General features: G+C 43.5%; 1 protein-coding gene across 1 annotated transcript; it reads right to left on the bottom strand.

The window, feature by feature from the left end:
• Positions 1-55: 55 nt before the first annotated feature.
• LOC311117074 (putative ATP-dependent RNA helicase DDX41) lies at positions 56-27,454 on the bottom strand. The gene is made up of 17 exons (XM_084192062.1): positions 26,546-27,454; positions 26,043-26,141; positions 25,579-25,729; positions 25,209-25,283; positions 23,764-23,824; positions 22,547-22,683; positions 22,076-22,148; positions 20,646-20,799; positions 20,397-20,533; positions 18,316-18,478; positions 18,032-18,163; positions 17,700-17,771; positions 6,770-6,866; positions 6,434-6,583; positions 5,997-6,068; positions 5,557-5,667; positions 56-680 (listed from the first exon to the last, which is right to left on the bottom strand). The coding sequence occupies exons 1-17, from the start codon at positions 26,570-26,572 to the stop codon at positions 544-546; spliced, it is 1,848 nt and encodes a 615-aa protein (XP_084048188.1). The 5' UTR covers positions 26,573-27,454; the 3' UTR covers positions 56-543.

Below are 27,454 nucleotides of genomic sequence, written 5' to 3'. Positions count from 1 at the left end.
AATGTTACTAAATCTTTCCACTGCCCGTAAACACGAACACAGTGAAAGTCTGATGTGGTTTGTCAAATTGGTTTATTAACATTACAATAGCGTTGCAGAGAAATGTACATTTATTTTAATACAAAACAGCAAATAATAAAACAGATGGAAGAGAAATTCAGAGTTGCACAAAAATAGTTCAACCAAGCTGTAGCCTTTTATACCCACAGAGCCTTTCTGTCTTCATCTTACCAGCCCTGGGGACAATGTTGGGCAACAATAAAAAAATACATGTTACTTCCTCTATTCCAAAACTGCTCTGAGAAACTGGGCCATCAGAACTATGTCAGTCTCACATCATAACCATGTCAGTCTCACAGAGCCATGGATATCAAGCAGAGCTGCTGGGTCAAAATCATCTGTCAACACATATTTCAGGTGACAATCCTTTTGGGACAATCCCAATTGGTCCCATTGTACCTGGCAAACCACACCAGGCACAGCATAAGTAGGTGACAGTATTCTGAGTCCTCCAAGTAGGTGCTGGTATTCTGTAAAGTAAATTCAGAAGTCCATGGAGCTGTGTGCCAGGTAGTCTTTGCGTCCGATGTTGGTGACCTGTTTGGTCTGCATGGCCTCCAGTTTGGGACAGTCTGTGATACGATGACCAAGACCACCACAGAACGTACAGCCTCTCTCTCCTGGGGAACACAAGCAGAGACACAACAGGTAGGTTAGAATGGGGAGGAACCAGGCCAAGTCATGACAGACATCTGGGCTAGTCATAGTTACAGCAATAAACGATTAAAAATAAATAAAAAACTTATGTGACTAGAAAAGGAGATAGAGGGAATAAGACAAAGGGAGAGAGAAGCAGCTGAAAGAAAAGCAATTTTTTTGTCCATTAAAATAACATCAAATTGATCAGAAATACAGTGTAGACATTGTTAGCAGCAAATGTGGGTTCGATTACAGGCTCAAAATGGCCAGAAACAAAGAACTTCCTTCTGAAACTTGTCAGTCTATTCTTGTTCTGAGAAATGAAGGCTATTTCCGGAAGGTCAGTCAATACGGAAAATGTCAAGAATTTTGAAAGTTTCTTCAAGTGCAGTCGCAAAAACCATCATGCGCTAAGATGAAACTGGCTCTCATGAGGACCGCCAAAGGAAAGGAAGACCCAGAGTTACCTCTGCTGCAGAGAATAAGTTCATTAGAGTTACCAGCCTCAGAAATTGCAGCCCATATAAATGCTTCACAGAGTCACAGAGACATCTCAACATCAACTGTTCAGAGGGGACTGTGTGAATCAGGCCTTCATGGTCGAATTGCTGCAAAGAAACCACTACTAAAGAACACCAATAAGATTGACCTGCTTGGGCCAAGAAACACGAGCAGACCGGTGGAAATTTGTCCTTTGGTCTAATGAGTCCAAATTGGAGATTTTGGGTTCAAACTGCTGTGTCTTTGTGAGATGCGGTGTGGGTGAACGGATGATCTCCGCGTGTGTAGTTCCCACCGTGAAGCATGGAGGAGGAGGTGTTATAGTGTAGGGGTGCTTTGCTGGTGACACTGTGATTTATTTAGAATTCAAGGCACACTTAACCAGCATGGCTACCACAGCATTCTGCAGCGATACGCCATCCCATCTGGTTTGGGCTTAGTGGGACTATCATTTGTTTTTCAACAGGACAATGACCCAACACACCTCCAGGCTGTGTAAGGGCTATTTTACCAAGAAGGAGAGTGATGGAGTGCTGCATCAGATGACCTGGCCTCTACAATCCCCCGACCTCAACCCAATTGAGATGGTTTGGGATGAGTCGGACGGCAGAATGAAGGAAAAGCAGCCAACAAGTGCTCAGCATATGTGGGAACTCCTTCAAGACTGTTGGAAAAGCATCCCAGGTGAAGCTGGTTGAGAGAATACCAAGAGTGTACAAAGCTGTCATCAAGGCAAAGGGTGGCTATTTGAAGAATCTCAAATATAAAATGTATTTTGATTTGTTTAACACTTATGGTTACTACATGATTCCATATGTGTTATTTCATAGTTTTGATGTCTTCACTATTATTCTACAATGTAGAAATAATGAAAAACCTTGAATGAGTAGGTGTGTCCAAACATTTGACTGGTAGTGTACATTTCTCTCACTCTCTCTCTGTGTTGATACAGTGGGGAGAACAAGTATTTGATACACTGCCGATTTTGCAGGTTTTCCTACTTACAAAGCATGTAGAGGTCTGTAATTTTTATCATAGGTACACTTCAACTGTGAGAGACGGAATCTAAAACAAAAATCCAGAAAATCACATTGTATGATTTTTAAGTAATTAATTTGCATTTTATTGCATGACACAAGTATTTGATCACCTACCAACCAGTAAGAATTCCGGCTCTCACAGACCTGTTAGTTTTTCTTTAAGAAGCCCTCCTGTTCTCCACTCATTACCTGTATTAACTGCACCTGTTTGAACTCGTTACCTGTATAAAAGACACCTGTCCACACACTCAAACAGACTCCAACCTCTCCACAATGGCCAAGACCAGAGAGCTGTGTAAGGAAATCAGGGATGAAATTGTAGACCTGCACAAGGCTGGGATGGGCTACAGGACAATAGGCAAGCAGCTTGGTGAGAAGGCAACAACTGTTGGCGCAATTATTAGAAAATGGAAGAAGTTCAAGATGACGGTCAATCACCCTCGGTCTGGGGCTCCATGCAAGATCTCACCTCGTGGGGCATCAATGATCATGAGGAAGGTGAGGGATCAGCCCAGAACTACATGGCAGGACCTGGTCAATGACCTGAAGAGAGCTGGGACCACAGTCTCAAAGAAAACCATTAGTAACACACTACGCCGTCATGGATTAAAATCCTGCAGCGCACGCAAGGTCCCCCTGCTCAAGCCAGCGCATGTCCAGGCCCGTCTGAAGTTTCCCAATGACCATCTGGATGATCCAGAGGAGGAATGGGAGAAGGTCATGTGGTCTGATGAGACAAAAATAGAGCTTTTTGGTCTAAATGCCACTCGCCGTGTTTGGAGGAAGAAGAAGGATGAGTACAACCCCAAGAACACCATCCCAACCATGAAGCATGGAGGTGGAAACATCATTCTTTGGGGATGCTTTTCTGCAAAGGGGACAGGACGACTGCACCGTATTGAGGGGAGGATGGATGGGGCCATGTATTGCGAGATCTTGGCCAACAACCTCCTTCCCTCAGTAAGAGCATTGAAGATGGGTCGTGGCTGGGTCTTCCAGCATGACAACGACCCGAATCACACAGCCAGGGCAACTAAGGAGTGGCTCCGTAAGAAGCATCTCAAGGTCCTGGAGTGGCCTAGCCAGTCTCCAGACCGGAACCCAATAGAAAATCTTTGGAGGTAGCTGAAAGTCCGTATTGCCCAGCGACAGCCCCGAAACCTGAAGGATCTGGAGAAGGTCTGTATGGAGGAGTGGGCCAAAATCCCTGCTGCAGTGTGTGCAAACCTGGTCAAGACCTACAGGAAACGTATCATCTCTGTAATTGCAAACAAAGGTTTCTGTACCAAATATTAAGTTCTGCTTTTCTGATGTATCAAATACTTATGTCATGCAATTAAATGCAAATTAATTACTTATAAATCATACAATGTGATTTTCTGGATTTTTGTTTTAGATTCCGTCTCTCACAGTTGATGTGTACCTATGATACAAATTACAGACCTCTACATGCTTTGTAAGTAGGAAAACCTGCAAAATCGGCAGTGTATCAAATACTTGTTCTCCCCACTGTATAATAATAAATAATAAATAATATGCCATTTAGCAGACGCTTTTATCCAAAGTGACTTACAGTCATGTGTGCATACATTTTTACATATGGGTGGTCCCGGGGATTGAACCCACTACCCTGGCGTTACAAGCGCCGTGCTCTACCAGCTGAGCTACAGAGGACCACTATATCCATATATATCACTACCAGACCAAGCGCCGTGCTCTACCAGCTGAGCTACAGAGGACCAGAGGACCAGAGGATACAGTGCATTCGGAAAGTATTTAGACCTCTTCCCCTTTTTACACATTTTGTTAAGTTACAGCCTTATTCTAAAATGGATTAAAACATTTTTTTTTACCTCATCAATCTGCACACAATACCCCATAATGAAAAATCTAAAACAGGTTTTTAGATTATTTTGCAAATGTATTAAAAATAAACACTGAAATACCTTATTTACATAAGTATTCAGACCATTTGCTTTGAGACTCGAAATTGAGCTCAGGTGCATCCTGTTTCCATTCATCATCCTTGAGATGTTTCTACAACTTGATTGGAGTCCACCTGTGGTCAATTCAATTGATTGGACATGATTTGGAAAGGCACACACCTGTCTATATAAGGTCCCACAGTTGACAGTGCATGTCAGAGCAAAAACCAAGCCATGAGGTCGAAGGAATTGTCCGTAGAGCTCCGAGACAGGATTGTGTCGAGGCACAGATCTGGGGAAGGGTACCATTCTTAAATGGAAGAAGTTTGGAATCACCAAGACTCTTCCTAGAGCTGGCCGCCTGGCCAAACTGAGCAATCGGGGGAGAAGGGCCTTGGTCAGGGAGGTGACCAAGAACCCGATGGTCACTCTGACAGAGCTCCAGAGCACTCCACCAATCAGGCCTTTATTGTGGCCAGACGGAAGCCACTCTTCAGTAAAAGGCACATGACAGCCCGCTTGGAGTTTGCCAAAAGGCACCTAAAGGACTCTCAGATCATGAGAAACTACGGTAGATTCTTTGGTCTGATGAAACCAAGATTGAACTCTTTGGCCTGAATGCCAAGCGTCACATCTGGAGGAAACCTGGCACCATCCCTACGGTGAAGCATGGTGGTGGCAGCATCATGCTGTGGGGATGTTTTTCAGTGGCAGGGACTGGGAGACTAGTCAGGATCGAGGGAAAGATGAACGGAGCAAAGTACAGAGAGATCCTTGATGAAAACCTGCTCCAGAGCGCTCAGGACCTCAGACTGGGGCGAAGGTTCACCTTCCAACAGGACAACGACCCTAAGCACACAGCCAAGACAACGCAGGAGTGGCTTCTGGACAAGTCTCTGAATGTCCTGCAGTGGCCCATCCAGAGCCCGGACTTGAACTCGATCTAACATCTCTAGAGGGACCTGGAAATAGCTGTGCAGCGATGCTCCCCATCCAACCTGACAGAGCTTGAGAGGATCTGCAGAGAAGAATGGGAGAAACTCCCCAAATACAGATGTGCCAAGCTTGTAGCGTCATACCCAAGAAGACTCGAGGCTGTAATCGCTGCCAAAGGTGCTTCAGCAAAGTACTGAGTAAAGGGTCTGAATACTTATGTAAATGTGATTTTTTTTAAATATATTTTTTATAAATTAGCACAAAAACAAAAAACGTTTTGCTTTGTCATTATGGGGGTATTGTGTTCAATTTTAGAATAAGGCTGTAACGTAACAAAATGTGGAAAAGTCAAGGGGTCTGAATACTTCCAGAGAGAGAAATATATAACAGAGAGCGAGAGCGAGAGTGCAGATAGGAGGGAGGAAAGAGGCAGAGGTCAGGATGGTGTGTGTTACCTCCGATATCCAGCATGGTCTCGTCTCCCGTCTGTAAGACCTGTAGAACCGGAGGAACCTTCTGCTTGGCTTCTATCAGCAGGGCCTTCAGGTCCATCAGCACCGACTCATCTACAGGACGGAAGACATCGGGGTTGTGTTCAATAGGCACCAAAAAAGGAAGAAAAAAGGACTGCAATAGGGAGAGACTACCTGAACTTAATCCAATAAGAAAGCCTCGTTTTTTAAAAATATTATGTTGCAAAACAATTTTTAAAACATTTTCCGTTCCGTGCCCTAATGGAATACAACCCAGGGCTTCAGACAGGTGTTCTCTCTACAGATCTGTTTTAAGAGGGCGTCTGATAAAACAGTCTTGGATGCAAACTCCAGAAGATGCAATGGAAAGCAAACCATGGCTAGACGTTAGAGAGAGAATCAAGTGGTGGCTTGTTTCTCACCACAGCCTTTGTTGATGAAGGTGGTGGCGATGCCAGTCTTCCCCGACCGACCCGTTCTACCAATCCTGTGGACTGGAACACAACAACAACAACACTTTTTAGTCAGTCGGTGGATGAGTCTGATTAGAGAGAGTCTGATTACAGGGTGACAATAACGTGCACTTTAGGGGAGATATGAGCAGAAATATGAGAAGATTAACAAGAGAAGAAATGTGGTAACACACTCTCTCTCTCTAGGCCGGGTTACTGTGAAAAACATTGTGGTAACTGCTGATGTATAAGGGCTTTATCATTTTGATTGATTGATTGGATGATTGATTGATTTCTGACTGTAAGTTGCTCTGGATAAGATTGTCTGCTAAATGACCAAAATATGTCATGTCAAAAATGTTTGATTGATTGATTAAAATTGATCGAGATGTGATGTGATGTCTCACCATAGTTCTCTATCTCCTCTGGCATGTCATAGTTGACCACGTGTTGTATAGCGGGGAAGTCCAGACCTTTAGACGCCACATCAGTAGCTACTAACACATCCTTCTTCCCTTCCTTAAAAGCCTCGATGGCCTTAGTACGCTCCTCCTGGTCTGGAAACACACATAACAGGGTTATTGAGTCTGAAATGGCCCCCTGTTCCCTATTTAGGTAGTCACTGCAGGAAGAGAAGGGGTTTTAAATCTGACCTTTTCCTCCACTCCTTTCAGCACTAGGCACACGTGTTAGGGTAGGGGACTAGTGGTTGAGGTAGGAAAACTAGGGGTTAGTGATATTACCTTTTCCTCCGTGGATAGCCACAGCCTCCACTCCTTTTAGCAGGAGATATTCATGAATGGCGTCCACGTCTGCTTTCTTCTCAGCAAACATCAGCACCTGGGAGACAGAAAACAACACTAGCATCTTACCTTCTGTTCTGATTAAACATCACACACTTTTAGCATGCATTAACATGACCTCTACCTTTGACCTCTTTACCTTTAGTTAGTGCTGTTTGACCTCTACCTTTGACCTCTATACCTATAGTTAGTACTGTGTTTGACCTCTCTACTGACTAACCAGAATGGAAACAGAAGGTTAACTAGCATAAGTCATTACCATGTCATGTGGCAGAGTGAAAACACAGTACTAACCATGTCATGTGGCAGAGTGAAAACACAGTACTAACCATGTCATGTGGCAGAGTGAAAACACAGTACTAACCATGTCATGTGGCAGAGTGAAAACACAGTACTAACCATGTCATGTGGCAGAGTGAAAACACAGTACTAACCATGTCATGTGGCAGAGTGAAAACACAGTACTAACCATGTCATGTGGCAGAGTGAAAACACAGTACTAACCATGTCATGTGGCAGAGTGAAAACACAGTACTAACCATGTCATGTGGCAGAGAAAACACAGTACTAACCATGTCATGTGGTAGAGAAAACACAGTACTAACCATGTCATGTGGCAGAGTGAAAACACAGTACTAACCATGTCATGTGGCAGAGTGAAAACACAGTACTAACCATGTCATGTGGCAGAGTGAAAACACAGTACTAACCATGTCATGTGGCAGAGTGAAAACACAGTACTAACCATGTCATGCGGCAGTGAAAACACAGTACTAACCATGTCATGTGGCAGTGAAAACACAGTACTAACCATGTCATGTGGCAGAGTGAAAACACAGTACTAACCATGTCATGAGGCAGAGTGAAAACACAGTACTAACCATGTCATGTGGCAGAGTGAAAACACAGTACTAACCATGTCATGTGGCAGTGAAAACACAGTACTAACCATGTCATGTGGCAGAGTGAAAACACAGTACTAACCATGTCATGTGGCAGAGTGAAAACACAGTACTAACCATGTCATGTGGCAGAGTGAAAACACAGTACTAACCATGTCATGTGGCAGAGTGAAAACACAGTACTAACCATGTCATGTGGCAGAGAAAACACAGTACTAACCATGTCATGTGGTAGAGAAAACACAGTACTAACCATGTCATGTGGCAGAGTGAAAACACAGTACTAACCATGTCATGTGGCAGAGTGAAAACACAGTACTAACCATGTCATGTGGTAGAGTGAAAACACAGTACTAACCATGTCATGTGGTAGAGAAAACACAGTACTAACCATGTCATGTGGCAGAGTGAAAACACAGTACTAACCATGTCATGTGGCAGAGTGAAAACACAGTACTAACCATGTCATGTGGCAGAGTGAAAACACAGTACTAACCATGTAATGTGGCAGAGTGAAAACACAGTACTAACCATGTAATGTGGCAGAGTGAAAACACAGTACTAACCATGTCATGTGGTAGAGAAAACACAGTACTAACCATGTCATGTGGCAGAGTGAAAACACAGTACTAACCATGTCATGTGGCAGAGTGAAAACACAGTACTAACCATGTCATGTGGCAGTGAAAACACAGTACTAACCATGTCATGTGGCAGAGTGAAAACACAGTACTAACCATGTCATGTGGCAGAGTGAAAACACAGTACTAACCATGTCATGTGGCAGAGTGAAAACACAGTACTAACCATGTCATGTGGCAGAGTGAAAACACAGTACTAACCATGTCATGTGGCAGAGAAAACACAGTACTAACCATGTCATGTGGTAGAGAAAACACAGTACTAACCATGTCATGTGGCAGAGAAAACACAGTACTAACCATGTCATGTGGCAGTGAAAACACAGTACTAAACATGTCATGTGGCAGTGAAAACACAGTACTAACCATGTCATGTGGTAGAGAAAACACAGTACTAACCATGTCATGTGGCAGAGTGAAAACACAGTACTAACCATGTCATGTGGCAGAGTGAAAACACAGTACTAACCATGTCATGTGGTAGAGAAAACACAGTACTAACCATGTCATGTGGCAGAGTGAAAACACAGTACTAACCATGTCATGTGGTAGAGAAAACACAGTACTAACCATGTCATGTGGTAGAGTGAAAACACAGTACTAACCATGTCATGTGGCAGTGAAAACACAGTACTAACCATGTCATGTGGTAGAGAAAACACAGTACTAACCATGTCATGTGGCAGAGTGAAAACACAGTACTAACCATGTCATGTGGTAGAGTGAAAACACAGTACTAACCATGTCATGTGGCAGTGAAAACACAGTACTAACCATGTCATGTGGTAGAGAAAACACAGTACTAACCATGTCATGTGGTAGAGAAAACACAGTACTAACCATGTCATGTGGCAGTGAAAACACAGTACTAACCATGTCATGTGGTAGAGTGAAAACACAGTACTAACCATGTCATGTGGCAGTGAAAACACAGTACTAACCATGTCATGTGGTAGAGAAAACACAGTACTAACCATGTCATGTGGTAGAGAAAACACAGTACTAACCATGTCATGTGGCAGAGAAAACACAGTACTAACCATGTCATGTGGTAGAGTGAACACACAGTACTAACCATGTCATGTGGCAGTGAAAACACAGTACTAACCATGTCATGTGGTAGAGAAAACACAGTACTAACCATGTCATGTGGTAGAGAAAACACAGTACTAACCATGTCATGTGGCAGAGAAAACACAGTACTAACCATGTCATGTGGCAGAGTGAAAACACAGTACTAACCATGTCATGTGGCAGAGTGAAAACACAGTACTAACCATGTCATGTGGCAGTGAAAACACAGTACTAACCATGTCATGTGGCAGAGTGAAAACACAGTACTAACCATGTCATGTGGCAGAGAAAACACAGTACTAACCATGTCATGTGGCAGAGAAAACACAGTACTAACCATGTCATGTGGCAGTGAAAACACAGTACTAACCATGTCATGTGGCAGAGTGAAAACACAGTACTAACCATGTCATGTGGCAGAGTGAAAACACAGTACTAACCATGTCATGTGGCAGTGAAAACACAGTACTAACCATGTCATGTGGTAGAGTGAAAACACAGTACTAACCATGTCATGTGGCAGTGAAAACACAGTACTACCCATGTCATGTGGCAGTGAAAACACAGTACTAACCATGTCATGTGGCAGTGAAAACACAGTACTAACCATGTCCTGTGGCAGAGTGAAAACACAGTACTAACCATGTCATGTGGCAGTGAAAACACAGTACTAACCATGTCATGTGGTAGAGTGAAAACACAGTACTAACCATGTCATGTGGCAGTGAAAACACAGTACTAACCATGTCATGTGGTAGAGAAAACACAGTACTAACCATGTCATGTGGCAGAGTGAAAACACAGTACTAACCATGTCATGTGGCAGTGAAAACATAGTACTAACCATGTCATGTGGCAGAGTGAAAACACAGTACTAACCATGTCATGTGGCAGAGTGAAAACACAGTACTAACCATGTCATGTGGCAGTGAAAACATAGTACTAACCATGTCATGTGGCAGAGTGAAAACACAGTACTAACCATGTCATGTGGCAGAGTGAAAACACAGTACTAACCATGTCATGTGGCAGAGTGAAAACACAGTACTAACCATGTCATGTGGCAGAGTGAAAACACAGTACTAACCATGTCATGTGGCAGAGAAAACACAGTACTAACCATGTCATGTGGCAGAGTGAAAACACAGTACTAACCATGTCATGTGGCAGAGTGAAAACACAGTACTAACCATGTCATGTGGCAGTGAAAACATAGTAATAATAATAATAATATGCCATTTAGCAGACGCTTTTATCCAAAGCGACTTACAGTCATGCGTGCATACATTTTTTGTGTATGGGTGGTCCCGGGGATCGAACCCACTACCTTAGCGTTACAAGCGCCGTGCTCTACCAGCTGAGCTACAGAGGACCACAACACAGTACTAACCATGTCATGTGGTAGAGTGAAAACACAGTACTAACCATGTCATGTGGCAGTGAAAACACAGTACTAACCATGTCATGTGGTAGAGAAAACACAGTACTAACCATGTCATGTGGCAGAGTGAAAACACAGTACTAACCATGTCATGTGGCAGAGTGAAAACACAGTACTAACCATGTCATGTGGCAGTGAAAACATAGTACTAACCATGTCATGTGGCAGAGTGAAAACACAGTACTAACCATGTCATGTGGCAGAGTGAAAACACAGTACTAACCATGTCATGTGGCAGAGTGAAAACACAGTACTAACCATGTCATGTGGCAGAGAAAACACAGTACTAACCATGTCATGTGGCAGAGAAAACACAGTACTAACCATGTCATGTGGCAGAGAAAACACAGTACTAACCATGTCATGTGGTAGAGAAAACACAGTACTAACCATGTCATGTGGCAGAGTGAAAACACAGTACTAACCATGTCATGTGGCAGTGTGAAAACACAGTACTAACCATGTCATGTGGCAGAGTGAAAACATAGTACTAACCATGTCATGTGGCAGAGTGAAAACACAGTACTAACCATGTCATGTGGCAGAGTGAAAACACAGTACTAACCATGTCATGTGGCAGAGTGAAAACACAGTACTAACCATGTCATGTGGCAGAGTGAAAACACAGTACTAACCATGTCATGTGGCAGAGTGAAAACACAGTACTAACCATGTCATGTGGCAGAGTGAAAACATAGTACTAACCATGTCATGTGGCAGAGTGAAAACACAGTACTAACCATGTCATGTGGCAGAGTGAAAACACAGTACTAACCATGTCATGTGGCAGAGAAAACACAGTACTAACCATGTCATGTGGCAGAGTGAAAACACAGTACTAACCATGTCATGTGGCAGAGAAAACACAGTACTAACCATGTCATGTGGCAGAGTGAAAACACAGTACTAACCATGTCATGTGGCAGAGAAAACACAGTACTAACCATGTCATGTGGCAGAGTGAAAACACAGTACTAACCATGTCATGTGGCAGAGTGAAAACACAGTACTAACCATGTCATGTGGCAGAGAAAACACAGTACTAACCATGTCATGTGGCAGAGTGAAAACACAGTACTAACCATGTCATGTGGCAGAGTGAAAACACAGTACTAACCATGTCATGTGGCAGAGTGAAAACACAGTACTAACCATGTCATGTGGCAGTGTGAAAACACAGTACTAACCATGTCATGTGGCAGAGTGAAAACACAGTACTAACCATGTCATGTGGCAGAGAAAACACAGTACTAACCATGTCATGTGGCAGAGTGAAAACACAGTACTAACCATGTCATGTGGCAGAGTGAAAACACAGTACTAACCATGTCATGTGGCAGAGAAAACACAGTACTAACCATGTCATGTGGCAGAGTGAAAACACAGTACTAACCATGTCATGTGGCAGAGAAAACACAGTACTAACCATGTCATGTGGCAGAGTGAAAACACAGTACTAACCATGTCATGTGGCAGTGTGAAAACACAGTACTAACCATGTCATGTGGCAGAGAAAACACAGTACTAACTATGTCATGTGGCAGAGTGAAAACACAGTACTAACCATGTCATGTGGCAGAGTGAAAACACAGTACTAACCATGTCATGTGGCAGAGAAAACACAGTACTAACCATGTCATGTGGCAGAGAAAACACAGTACTAACCATGTCATGTGGCAGAGAAAACACAGTACTAACCATGTCATGTGGTAGAGAAAACACAGTACTAACCATGTCATGTGGCAGTGAAAACACAGTACTAACCATGTCATGTGGCAGAGAAAACACAGTACTAACCATGTCATGTGGCAGAGTGAAAACACAGTACTAACCATGTCATGTGGCAGAGTGAAAACACAGTACTAACCATGTCATGTGGCAGAGTGAAAACACAGTACTAACCATGTCATGTGGCAGAGTGAAAACACAGTACTAACCATGTCATGTGGCAGAGAAAACACAGTACTAACCATGTCATGTGGCAGAGAAAACACAGTACTAACCATGTCATGTGGCAGAGTGAAAACACAGTACTAACCATGTCATGTGGCAGAGTGAAAACACAGTACTAACCATGTCATGTGGCAGTGAAAACACAGTACTAACCATGTCATGTGGCAGAGAAAACAGTACTAACCATGTCATGTGGTAGAGTGAAAACACAGTACTAACCATGTCATGTGGCAGAGAAAACACAGTACTAACCATGTCATGTGGCAGAGTGAAAACACAGTACTAACCATGTCATGTGGCAGAGTGAAAACACAGTACTAACCATGTCATGTGGCAGTGAAAACACAGTACTAACCATGTCATGTGGCAGTGAAAACACAGTACTAACCATGTCATGTGGCAGAGTGAAAACACAGTACTAACCATGTCATGTGGCAGAGAAAACACAGTACTAACCATGTCATGTGGCAGAGTGAAAACACAGTACTAACCATGTCATGTGGCAGAGTGAAAACACAGTACTAACCATGTCATGTGGCAGTGAAAACACAGTACTAACCATGTCATGTGGCAGAGAAAACAGTACTAACCATGTCATGTGGTAGAGTGAAAACACAGTACTAACCATGTCATGTGGCAGAGAAAACACAGTACTAACCATGTCATGTGGCAGAGTGAAAACACAGTACTAACCATGTCATGTGGCAGAGTGAAAACACAGTACTAACCATGTCATGTGGCAGAGTGAAAACACAGTACTAACCATGTCATGTGGCAGAGAAAACACAGTACTAACCATGTCATGTGGCAGAGAAAACACAGTACTAACCAGAAGTAAAGAAGTAAGTCACTTCTGTAACTAGACACACAGACCAGGTTGAGTACACCTGTACACCAGAGGAGGATGCTGGGAGGAGCTATAGGAACGACTGGCTCATTGGAATGGCTGGAATCAATGGAACAGTATCAAACATATGGAAACCACATGTTTGACTCTGTTCCATTGATTCCATTCTAGCCATTACAATGAGCCCTTCCTCCTATAGCTCCTCCCAGGAGCCTCCTCTGCCATGTGGTGTGGTAGAGAGAACACAGTTAATTGTGTTCAACACAAATAATATATGTTAATTGTGTATATAATCCTTTAAGAAAACCAATGGTCCAAACCTCATGTCTCTATCATAATCCGTTCAATAGTTATTTAAGCAATAAGGCCCGAGGGGGTGTGGTATATGGACGGGCAAGGTCTTGACGAGCTCTCCGGGCCTGGACTAATTGGGGCTGATTGTGGTTGGTGAGTAATCAAGGGGCTGATTGCTTACCAGCTGGACGAGTCCCAGAAGGGCAGCACACGGGACCGGGGACTGGGGACTGGGGACTGGGGACTGGGGACTGGGGACCGGGGACCGGGGACTGGGGACTGGGGACTGGGGACCGGGGACTGGGGACCGGGGACTGGGGACCGGGGACGAGAGATTATTCCCGTACAGTCGTCCTCAGTACCAGAGATAACGGAGGGAGCTGGGTTTTGTTCCCCACAGGATACAGCAAGACCCCAGAGCTCAGAAGACAGTATCCCGGAGGAGACCCCGGAGCCCAGAAGACAGTATCCCGGAGGAGACCCCGGAGCCCAGAAGACAGTATCCCGGAGGAGGTCTCCTGGAGGAGACCCCAGAGCCCAGAAGACAGTATCCCGGAGGAGACCTATTATTTTCTCGTTGTTTATTATTTAAATAAACACCCTTGAAACCGAGCTAATACAATTCTGTCCGTGTCTGATCTGTGTAAACATCTTGAGCAACCCTCGTCTGCCACACCTGGTATATTGGCCATATACCACAAACCCCGAGGTGCCTTATTGCTATTATAAACTGGTTACCAACCTAATTAGAGCAGTAAAAATAAATGTTTTGTCATACCCGTGGAATACGGTCTGATATACCACGGCTGTCAGCCAATCAGCATTCATGGCTCGAACCACCCAGTTTATAATGTAGTTTTTACCCTTGTAGGGTGGTAAAAGTTAGGGTGACTAAATCAATGGAGGACCGAGGAAAAAACAACAAAGGAAAATTGCACAGCATCACCTCAACTAGGCTGTGAGAATAAAGACCACCTGACAGACACAGCATCACCTCAACTAGGCTGTGAGAATAAAGACCACCTGACAGACACAGCATCACCTCAACTAGGCTGTGAGAATAAAGACCACCTGACAGACACAGCATCACCTCAACTAGGCTGTGAGAATAAAGACCACCTGACAGACACAGCATCACCTCAACTAGGCTGTGAGAATAAAGACCACCTGACAGACACAGCATCACCTCAACTAGGCTGTGAGAATAAAGACCACCTGACAGACACAGCATCACCTCAACTAGGCTGTGAGAATAAAGACCACCTGACAGACACAGCATCACCTCAACTAGGCTGTGAGAATAAAGACCACCTGACAGACACAGCATCACCTCAACTAGGCTGTGAGAATAAAGACCACCTGACAGACACAGCATCACCTCAACTAGGCTGTGAGAATAAAGACCACCTGACAGACACAGCATCACCTCAACTAGGCTGTGAGAATAAAGACCACCTGACAGGCTGACTTTCCCGTTGAACTCATCATCTTTCTTCTCGAATCCGCAAGACATAAAACAATATAGAGGTAAGATAGATACAGTGGGGAAAAAAAGTATTTAGTCAGCCACCAATTGTGCAAGTTCTCCCACTTAAAAAGATGAGAGAGGCCTGTAATTTTCATCATAGGTACACGTCAACTATGACAGACAAACTGAGGAAAAAAAATCAAGAAAATCACATTGTAGGATTTTTAATGAATTTATTTGCAAATTATGGTGGAAAATAAGTATTTGGTCACCTACAAACAAGCAAGATTTCTGGCTCTCACAGACCTGTAACTTCTTCTTTAAGAGGCTCCTCTGTCCTCCACTCGTTACCTGTATTAATGGCACCTGTTTGAACTTGTTATCAGTGTAAAATATACCTGTCCACAACCTCAAACAGTCACACTCCAAACTCCACTATGGCCAAGTCCAAAGAGCTGTCAACGGACACCAGAAACAAAATTGTAGACCTGCACCAGGCTGGGAAGACTGAATCTGCAATAGGTAAGCAGCTTGGTTTGAAGAAATCAACTGTGGGAGCAATTATTAGGAAATGGAATACATACAAGACCACTGATCATCTCCCTCGATCTGGGGCTCCACGCAAGATCTCACCCCGTGGGGTCAAAATGATCACAAGAACGGTGAGCAAAAATCCCAGAACCACACGGGGGGACCTAGTGAATGACCTGCAGAGAGCTGGGACCAAAGTAACAAAGCCTACCATCAGTAACACACTACGCTGCCAGGGACTCAAATCCTGCAGTGCCAGACGTGTCCCCCTGCTTAAGCCAGTACATGTCCAGGTCCGTCTGAAGTTTGCTAGAGTGCATTTGGATGATCCAGAAGAGGATTGGGAGAATGTCATATGGTCAGATTAAACCAAAATATAACTTTTTGGTAAAAACTCAACTCGTCGTGTTTGGAGGACAAAGAATGCTGAGTTGCATCCAAAGAACACCATACCTACTGTGAAGCATGGGGGTGGAAACATCATGCTTTGGGGCTGTTTTTCTGCAAAGGGACCAGGACGACTGATCCGTGTAAAGGAAAGAATGAATGGGGCCATGTATCGTGAGATTTTGAGTGAAAACCTCCTTCCATCAGCAAGGGCATTGAAGATGAAATGTGGCTGGGTCTTTCAGCATGACAATGATCCCAAACACACCGCCCGGGCAACGAAGGAGTGGCTTCATAAGAAGCATTTCAAGGTCCTGGAGTGGCCTAGCCAGTCTCCAGATCTCAACCCCATAGAAAATCTTTGGAGGGAGTTGAAAGTCTGTGTTGCCCAGCGACAGCCCCAAAACATCACTGCTCTAGAGGAGATCTGCATGGAGGAATGGGCCAAAATACCAGCAACAGTGTGTGAAAACCTTGTGAAGACATACAGAAAACGTTTGACCTGTGTCATTGCCAACAAAGGGTATATAACAAAGTATTGAGAAACTTTTGTTATTGACCAAATACTTATTTTCCACCATAATTTGCAAATAAATTCATTAAAAATCCTCCAATGTGATTTTCTGGAATTTTTTTTCTCATTTTGTCTGTCATAGTTGACGTGTACCTATGATGAAAATTACAGGCCTCTCTTATCTTTTTAAGTGGGAGAACTTGCACAATTGGTGGCTGACTAAATACTTTTTTTCCCCACTGTATCGTTTTTGAGACATGACATGCAGTATTTTCATATTTTAGTATACGACTTTCTTTTTAGAAGATTTCTCCAGAAACAAGCGTATCTGTGTGACATGTCAACAGAGCACTCAGGGTACCGCAAGCTTTTTCTTTTCAAAGCATTTTACATTTAATTCAGCTCGTGTCATGATCATTTTGCTTTTTTCGATCCGCGGAAACAACTTTGAAGACAACCGCCACAACATGTAAAATCCTCAAAAGTTTGTGTGAGAAAGCTGCATTAGCTCTGTCAACAGAGCTCGGTGCTTATTATTGGATGTATTGGGTTACGAAATCCGACTTCTTGTATATAAATGTTAATGATATGTGAGAGAAAGACCCCACTGAACGATTCAGAACATGAATAATCATATTTGTCTTGGTAAAAATGTATTTTATAACAAAAGGAAGTGAAATTTCATCACCAAAGCGCATTTTCACCCAATCAGAGTGGGACACCCTACAGAACTGTAAGTCGCTCTGGATAAAAGCGTCTGCTAAATGACTAAAATGTAAAAATACTGAGAGGTAACCAGAGAACAGCAGGTTACTAACCGGAGGAGGGGTCTTCTGAAGACATTCCAGCAGGTAAACCATCTTAGCCTCTTCTTTCACATACTCCACTTCCTGGAATTAAACGCAATGTAAAAACAAATCAATGTAAACATTTTAAATTAATTGAGTCACATATAATCAAAAGTCCATTTGCAGTCACCGTGCCAAAGTACACAATCCTATTTCATTTTACGATATTCCTATGCGAGTGCGTCCCAATTTGTACCCTATTCCCCATATAGGGCACTACTTTTGACCAGGTAGTGCACTATATACGGACGAGGGTGCCATTTGGGACGCGGAAATTATTTTTTTCTGCTGGTGTGTTGTACCTGAATGACGTCCAAGCTGGCAGCGCCGGCCCGGCCCACGTTGATGGTGATGGGTTTGACCAGGGCACTCTTGGCAAAGTTCTGGATCTTCTTGGGCATGGTGGCACTGAACAGCAGAGTTTGTCTCTGGCCCTGCACGAAGGACGTAGGTGTTAAAAGCACTGTTTGGTTGACGGTTAGAAAACATACCACTAGTAGTCACCTAATAGAAACAGCGATGATGTTGTAAAGTGTGCAGGAGCGTTCTGGGGTTAAAATGACCCTGTTTTAAACCCCTTCCGTACCTTAAAGTAGGAGAAGATAGTTCTGATGTCTTCCTCGAAGCCCATGTCGATCATCCTGTCAGCCTCGTCCAGAGCCAGATAACGACAGATATCCAGACTGATCATTTTCTTCTGCAGCAGGTCCATCAGACGGCCGGGGGTCGCCACCATCATGTGGACACCGCTACAAACACAGGGTTCAGAGGTCAGACGTCAAACTGGTCCTCACACGGCTGGCTGTGAATCAAGGCTGATATGGCCCTACGGAGCAGGTTGGCGGTCCCTTTCGAGTATAACACGTTTCATCAGCAATGGTACTACAGCTAGACATCTTGATCTAGACGTGTACTTTGTGTGAAGGCTGAACGGGCTTGTCACAAAAAGCATTTTGTTAAAATGGGTCACTTGTCTCTGCTGCACAGATAATGCATTCACATGGAATTGTACCCAAAGTGATGTGTAGAAGGCAGGTTTCCTGTCACATTTCTTCAAATTGACACAAAACAGAATATCACACTATATATTTGAAGCCATCATTGGCTGTATGTACCAACTATTAATGGAGATATGTGAATGTGAATCGTGGTTGGTGGCCATATTGGAAATGGCCACCGGGGAGGGGGGGGGGGGTAATGGTCAACTTCTGTGATGGCATCTTTAGACATGCCCTAGCTGTGTGTGAAAGCCCACAATTTGACCATGAAGGTAGTATTAAGAGTACTTTATGATCAGAATTATTGTCTATATTATCGATGGGGTTTAATTAGTGGGTAGAAAAAATTACAAAGTCATTTTGATATTATTTGGAATGATTTTACCATATTTTCATCTAACAGGTAATCACTTTCCTAAAACGGCCTCCCTGGTTGCCTGACAGGCTTCCCGGACTGCCTGCTATATTTAAAATGTTCCTTAAAGAGATTCTCCAGTACTTTTGTATACTTTTTAGCCAGTAGTTCTGAATGTAGCAATCACAAGCCAAAAGTGGTCCCGGAAATTGCGTACTATGTCACATATGTGCAGATACGTGTACCACGTCATTGATCCTTCTAATGTGTCCACTGAGCCTTTGGGCCCGCCCTGCAACCTCATTGGATAACTCTGGGCATGCCTCTTGCTAGCTGTCACTCAAAGGGGTTAGAACTCTATTGCTAGGGGGAGTGGCTACAAGAAAACAGTCTCTTTCTAACTAGGGATTTCCTGGCTAATTGAGGTAAGACAGTAATTCTGCTCATAGATTATGCATGTATGAACAACACATTGACATATCCAGTCCAAAGCAGGAGGGTTAATAAATACTTTCTAAGTCGCCAAAGTACCGGAGCATGTCTTTAAGGTGTATAGTGTTAGTGTACAAGTTTGATAATTTTATCATCAAATGCACAATCTTGGGTATATTTGGTTCTTATCCACTGGACTATGCCTCCTATACAGAGGACTGGCTGACTGGTTGACTGACTGTTTGACTGACTGACTGGCCGGCTGGCTGACTGACTGGCTGACTGGCCGGCTGGCCGGCTGGCTGACTGACTGGCCGGCTGGCTGGCTGGCTGACTGGCTGACTGGCTGGCTGACTGACTGACTGGCCGGCTGGCTGACTGGCTGGCTGACTGACTGGCCGGCTGGCTGACTGGCTGGCTGACTGACTGACTGGCCGGCTGGCTGACTGACTGGCCGGCTGGCTGACTGACTGACTGGCCGGCTGGCTGACTGACTGACTGGCTGGCTGACTGGCCGGCTGGCTGGCTGACTGACTGGCTGGCTGGCTGACTGACTGGCTGGCTGACTGACTGACTGACTGGCCGGCTGGCTGACTGACTGACTGGCTGGCTGGCTGACTGGCTGACTAGTTGAGTGGCTGGCTGACTAGCTAACTGACTTGTTGGTTGACTGGCTGGCTGACTAGTTGACTGACGGACTGACTAGTTGACTGGCTGACTGGTTTAGAGTACTTACTGTTTGACTGGTTGACTGACTGACTGGTTGACTAGCTGAGTGGCTGGCTGACTAGCTAACTGACTTGTTGGTTGACTGACTGACTGGTTCAGAGTCATTACTGTTTGACTGACTGGTTGACTGGCTGACTGGTTCAGAGTACTTACTGTTTGACCACCTCCATCTGGTCCTTGACAGACATGCCTCCTATACAGAGGACTGATCTCATATGTGGAGCCCCTTCTTCCTCCAGCAGCTTACAGTAGTATTCTATGATGGTGTGGGTCTGTTTAGCCAACTCTCTCTGTAGGGAGAGGAGAGGAACATCAGAAACATGATCTGTCATCAGTCAATTTTATCATCTATGGAAGAGAAAGTGGTCAAGAGCGAATCAGAGTACAGTGTGAAGGACTTACTGAGGGACAGATGATGAGACCGTAGGGTCCTTCACTCTTACAGAAGGGCAGCTTCTTCTCCTGCTCCAGAGAGAACATGATGATGGGGAGGGTGAACACCAGAGTCTTTCCTGAACCTGTGAAGGCGATACCGATCATATCCCGGCCTGAGAGACTGCACACAGAGAGATACAGAGGAAACCAATCAATCATATTGTATTGATATAGCCAACCAATCAATCAATCATATTGCATTGATATAGCCAACCAATCAATCAATCATATTGTATTGATATAGCCAACCAATCAATCAATCATATTGTATTGATATAGCCAACCAATCAATCAATCATATTGTATTGATATAGCCAACCAATCATATTGTATTGATATAGCCAACCAATCATGTTGTATTGATACAGCCAACCAATCAATCATGTTGTATTGATATAGCCAACCAATCAATCAATCATATTGTATTGATATAGCCAACCAATCAATCAATCATATTGTATTGATATAGCCAACCAATCAATCATATTGTATTGATATAGCCAACCAATCATGTTGTATTGATATAGCCAACCAATCATATTGTATTGATATAGCCAACCAATCATATTGTATTGATATAGCCAACCAATCAATCATATTGTATTGATATAGCCAACCAATCATGTTGTATTGATATAGCCAACCAATCATATTGTATTGATATAGCCAAGCAATCATGTTGTATTGATATAGCCAAGCAATCATGTTGTATTGATATAGCCAACCAATCATGTTGTATTGATATAGCCAACCAATCATATTGTATTGATATAGCCAACCAATCATGTTGTATTGATATAGCCAACCAATCATATTGTATTGATATAGCCAACCAATCATGTTGTATTGATATAGCCAACCAATCATATTGTATTGATATAGCCAAGCAATCATATTGTATTGATATAGCCAAGCAATCATATTGTATTGATATAGCCAAGCAATCATATTGTATTGATATAGCCAACCAATCATATTGTATTGATATAGCCAAGCAATCATGTTGTATTGATATAGCCAAGCAATCATGTTGTATTGATATAGCCAAGCAATCATGTTGTATTGATATAGCCAAGCAATCATATTGTATTGATATAGCCAAGCAATCATATTGTATTGATATAGCCAACCAATCATATTGTATTGATATAGCCAACCAATCATATTGTATTGATATAGCCAAGCAATCATATTGTATTGATATAGCCAACCAATCATATTGTATTGATATAGCCCTTTTTACTATAATTGTTTCAGAGCTTTACAGTAACAGAGAGAAGCGAAGACAACCAATGAGAATCCAGTTAAACATTGTATAGCTTTATATATCTCCAGGAATCATGTTCATTTAATAAGGAACTTGGGCCACATCATCAGTGGTATACTACTGTCCTTACATGGTGGGAATTCCCTGGATTTGAATGGGTGTGGGGTGAACGATTCCCTTCTTTTTCAGACCTTTCAGGATTGCTGCAAACACATGGTTAAAGAAGGTTGGGGAATGAATGACTACTACAAAAACATATCATCACCACTTTTCAAATGAATAAAAAGGTGTAAAACTAAATGGAAGGTAAGGTTTTCAATAAAAGTTATGTCTGTCTGGTGTTTCACCGTGTAGAAACTTGGGTTTCAGTGATCTTTTGAACTAATCATATCTTTAGTGAACCTCAGGGTCTCACCCTGTGTGTCTGTGGTGTGTGGTGTGGTGTGGTGTGGTGTGTGTGTGTGTGTGTGTGTGTGTGTGTGTGTGTGTGTGTGTGTGTGTGTGTGTGTGTGTGGTGTGTGTGTGTGGTGTGGTGTGTGTGTGTGTGTGTGTGGTGTGGTGTGTGTGGTGTGTGTGTGTGTGTGTGGTGTGTGTCTCTCACCCTGTGGGAACTTCATCTCCCTGAAGCTCTTGATGGGCGGAGGGATACCGTCACCGTCGACCAGGATGTGGTACTTCTTCCTGACGCGGTCGTGTCTCGCAGGGGGCATGTTCAGGATGTAGCGCGGAGCCAACCAACTAAAACAATAACAACGGTACATTTTACACTGAACAACAATATAAAGGCAACGTGTAGTGTTGGTCCCATGTTTCATGAGCTGAAATAAAAAAGGTCCTCTGTAGCTCAATTGGTAGAGCATGGCGCTTGTAACGCCAGGGTAGTGGGTTCGATCCCCGGGACCACCCATACGTAAAAATGTATGCACACATTTGGATAAAAGCGTCTGCTAAATGGCATATTAAAAGATCCCTGACATTTTCAGTACACACAAAAAGCTTATTCTCTCAAAATGTTATGCACAAATGGATTACATCCCTGTTAGTGAGCATTTGTCCTTTGCCAAGATAATCCATCCACCTGACAAGTGTGACATATCAAGAAGCTGATTAAACATCATGATCATTACACAGGTGCACCTTGTGCTGGGGACAATAAAAGGCCACTCTAAAATGTCACAGATGCAATTAGCATGCTGACTGCAGGAATGTCCACAGTAGCTGTTTCCAGAGAATTGAATGTTAATTTCTCTACTATAAGCCACCTCCAACATCGTTTTAGAGAATTTGGCAGTACGTCCAACCGGCCTCACAACCTCAGGCCATGTGTAACCACGCCATCCCAGGACCTCCACATCAGGCTTCTTCACCTGCGGGATCGTCTGAGGGGGAGGGTGGGGTGCTGAGGAGTATTTCTGTCTGTAATAATGCCCTTTTGTGCAGAAAAACTCATTCTGATTGGCTGGGCCTGGCTCCCAAGTGGGTGGGCCTATGCCCTCCCAGGCCCAACCCATGGCTGTGCCCCTGCCCAGTCAAATGAAATCCATAGATTAAGGCCTAATGCATTAATTTCAACTGACTGTTTTTCTTATATGAACTGTAACTCAGTAACATTTTTGAAATTGTTGCATGTTAAGTTTATATTTTTGTTCAGTATAAATGTATTTAGCTTATTATTTGGGGTTTTAGGCTGGGTTTCTGTATAGCACTTTGTGACATCTGCTGATGTAAAAAGGGCTCTGTAAATACATTTGATTGATATTCTGGTGTGTGGTAGGAACAGTGAAAAACGGTGTAACCCTCTAGAATCTGGACCCTCACCTTGTTTTGATGGGGTCGTCATAGATGATGCCTTTGGCCATTTCCTTCACCGACATGAGAGCTGAAAGAGAAACAAACTATTAGAGTTGGGCTGGAATAAAAGCCTGCACTCAGCCCGTGTTGTCCACCCCTGAAGTGAATCTGGACCAGAACAACAGCAGCCCATTGACAGTGATAGGGCCAGTATGTACAGCGACATATCTTACCTCTGCAGGGTTAGGGCCAGTATGTACAGCAACATATCTTACCTCTGCAGGGTTAGGGCCAGTATGTACAGCAACATATCTTACCTCTACAGGGTTAAGGCCAGTATGTACAGCGACATATCTTACCTCTACAGGGTTAGGGCCAGTATGTACAGCGACATATCTACAGGGTTAGGGCCAGTATGTACAGCAACATATCTACAGGGTTAGGGCCAGTATGTACAGCAACATATCTTACCTCTTCAGGGTTAGGGCCAGTATGTACAGCAACATATCTACAGGGTTAGGGTCAGTATGTACAGTAACATATCTACAGGGTTAGGGCCAGTATGTACAGCAACATATCTTACCTCTTCAGGGTTAGGGCCAGTATGTACAGCAACATATCTACAGGGTTAGGGTCAGTATGTACAGTAACATATCTACAGGGTTAGGGCCAGTATGTACAGCAACATCTCTTACCTCTTCAGGGTTAGGGCCAGTATGTACAGCAACATATCTACAGGGTTAGGGCCAGTATGTACAGCAACATCTCTTACCTCTTCAGGGTTAGGGCCAGTATGTACAGCAACATATCTACAGGGTTAGGGCCAGTATGTACAGCAACATATCTTACCTCTTCAGGGTTAGGGCCAGTATGTACAGCAACATATCTACAGGGTTAGGGTCAGTATGTACAGTAACATATCTACAGGGTTAGGGCCAGTATGTACAGCAACATATCTTACCTCTTCAGGGTTAGGGCCAGTATGTACAGCAACATATCTACAGGGTTAGGGTCAGTATGTACAGTAACATATCTACAGGGTTAGGGCCAGTATGTACAGCAACATATCTACAGGGTTAGGGCCAGTATGTACAGTAACATATCTACAGGGTTAGGGCCAGTATGTACAGCAACATATCTTACCTCTTCAGGGTTAGGGCCAGTATGTACAGCAACATATCTACAGGGTTAGGGTCAGTATGTACAGTAACATATCTACAGGGTTAGGGCCAGTATGTACAGCAACATATCTACAGGGTTAGGGCCAGTATGTACAGTAACATATCTACAGGGTTAGGGCCAGTATGTACAGCAACATATCTTACCTCTTCAGGGTTAGGGCCAGTATGTACAGCAACATATCTACAGGGTTAGGGCCAGTATGTACAGCAACATATCTACAGGGTTAGGGCCAGTATGTACAGCAACATATCTACAGGGTTAGGGCCAGTATGTACAGCAACATATCTTACCTCTTCCCTCTGCCACACTCTGCAGAATCTTCTGCTCTTCTTTCAGCTGCTTCTCCTTGGCTGACTCTTTACGAGCTGTGGACAGAAAAATACTCATTTTAGCATTTAACAAAAGACAACTCAAGATCATTATACATTTTGGAATCCATAATTGGTTTGTCCTTCTGTTTTCTCTACTACCCATGGACAATCCCCCATAATTCACCAACACTGAACAATGATCATTCCAATTCTAACTGTCAAATCATTCCAATTCTAACTGTCAAATCATTCCAATTATAACTGTCAAATCATTCCAATTATAACTGTCAAATCATTCCAATTCTAACTGTCAAATCTTTCCATTTCAAACTGCCACTGTACCACTTACCTTCAGCCTTTTCCTTGAGGACCTGGTGTTGGTCCAGCAGGGAGACGTTAGAGCGTGGTCCCAGCCCCTCGTCCTCATCTCTCTGCTCTCCTCCACTATCCTTCTGCTCCTCCTCTACCACCTTCCCTCGCAGACGCAGCATCTTCAGTTGCTGGGGGCACAGAGAGAGGGGGAGAGAGAGAGAGAGATAAAGAGGTTGGTTGCAAGGGAGGGAGAGATGGAGGGAGGTTGGTAGAGAGAGAGAGAGAGAGAGAGAGAGAGAGAGAGAGAGAGAGAGAGAGAGAGAGGCAGGGAGGAGAGTTATGGGTCATTGTGTTTGGTGGATCTACAGTACAACTCATTCTGAAGCTGTCGAAGGTAAACCATGTCTGTCAGCAGCAGGCTCAGACAGACAGACAGACAGACACACAGTCTGACACTTACAGGGGATGAATAACAAACAGAGAGTGAGACTGTGTGTTTACCATTTCATGCTTCCTGATTTTGACAGGTACGTATGGAACATAGTCATCCTCCTCTGAGGGATGATCTGATCCAGACTTCTCCTCCTTCCCATAGGATCTCTGTGGAAACAAATTGGTTAGAAAAGTACACAACAATTACAATAGGGACAGTGAAGTGGTTTATTCAGGTGCCTAACTAAACGATTTGCTAGTTAGCAAACAAAATACATAGCTACATCACAGTATGAAAAATGTATGCACTCACTAACTGTAAGTCGCTCTGGATAAGAGCGTCTACTAAATGACTAAAATGTAAAATGTAATCAATAGGGTAAGTTAGTTATAAATATATTTGACTACATAACATAGCTACTCTAACGTTACAACTAGCCCAATAATGGACTGAAGGAACCTAGCGTCTATTAATGTGTTAGTTACAACGGGAGCTATGCTAGCTAGCAAGCTAGATAGTGTGCTACCCATGCTAGCTAGCGTTACTTTCCATCAAATTGAACACCACTTACCTTTTTAAGCCGGTGTTCTGTCTCCATTTTATTGTGTTATGTTATGGGTTGCTACTGTAAGCCTGTTAAATGCTGTTTTGGACAACTTTATTGCCCCAAATCCATGAAAAAAAGACCCCCCCCGCGTTTGCGCTGTGCGAAAACACTGAAAATGCAGTCGGTTTGTTTCTGTACGGCGAGCAGAGAATGACAAATCGAACCAGCGTGAAAAGGCGTTGTCGAAAATCTTCCCTTTGAGCAGTCTGGCCACCGAGGCGCAACAACGCCAGACTTCCGGGAACGCTTGAGAAGGCAATGAGAGAAATGAAAATTTAATAATTTTTGTTTCTCGAAATATAAAACAAAAATGTAATGGCTTATTTGCTACGTGAGGTTTATTTGATCGAATATAAGTTTCGTAATGCTTAAGTTGTTACGAGTGTACTAATAAAAATAGGACACGTATCATTCCGGCAACTTTGCGAGAAAAAAAAAACACTTAAATATCTCGATATGGCTATGCATATTCATGTTCTGAGACTTGTAGCGTAGCATCTCTATACATTGAATACAGGCGGTTGACGTCACAACCCTCATCGAATATTTAAAATAAGTTTACAATAATGAGACGTATCCACCAATAGACTGCCCCTTTGTGGACAACGACTCCCATTGTTAGGGCGGAGAGACATGTATCTCGTCAGTATATCCATAAACGTTGGACCCCTGATGAAGGTCGTCATGACATCGCCTACAAGTGTGATCGGGGATTTCTATTGGAGAACAAGTTTTAACCTATATTCATACTGTACTGTCTTTGGTCTGGCCTTGCCTGACAACTGAAACTAAATTCTTCCGCTGCTCTATGTTCGCCAATGTCCATAGGCGTGGCGTAGCGAACGGCCGAAGAATGACAGAGAAAGCATCACC

Source organism: Coregonus lavaretus (genome assembly GCF_964263955.1).
Source record: "Coregonus lavaretus genome assembly, contig: HAP1_SCAFFOLD_813, whole genome shotgun sequence".
Taxonomy (NCBI): Eukaryota; Metazoa; Chordata; class Actinopteri; order Salmoniformes; family Salmonidae; genus Coregonus; species Coregonus lavaretus.
This window is presented reverse-complemented; position numbering and strand designations above follow the sequence as displayed.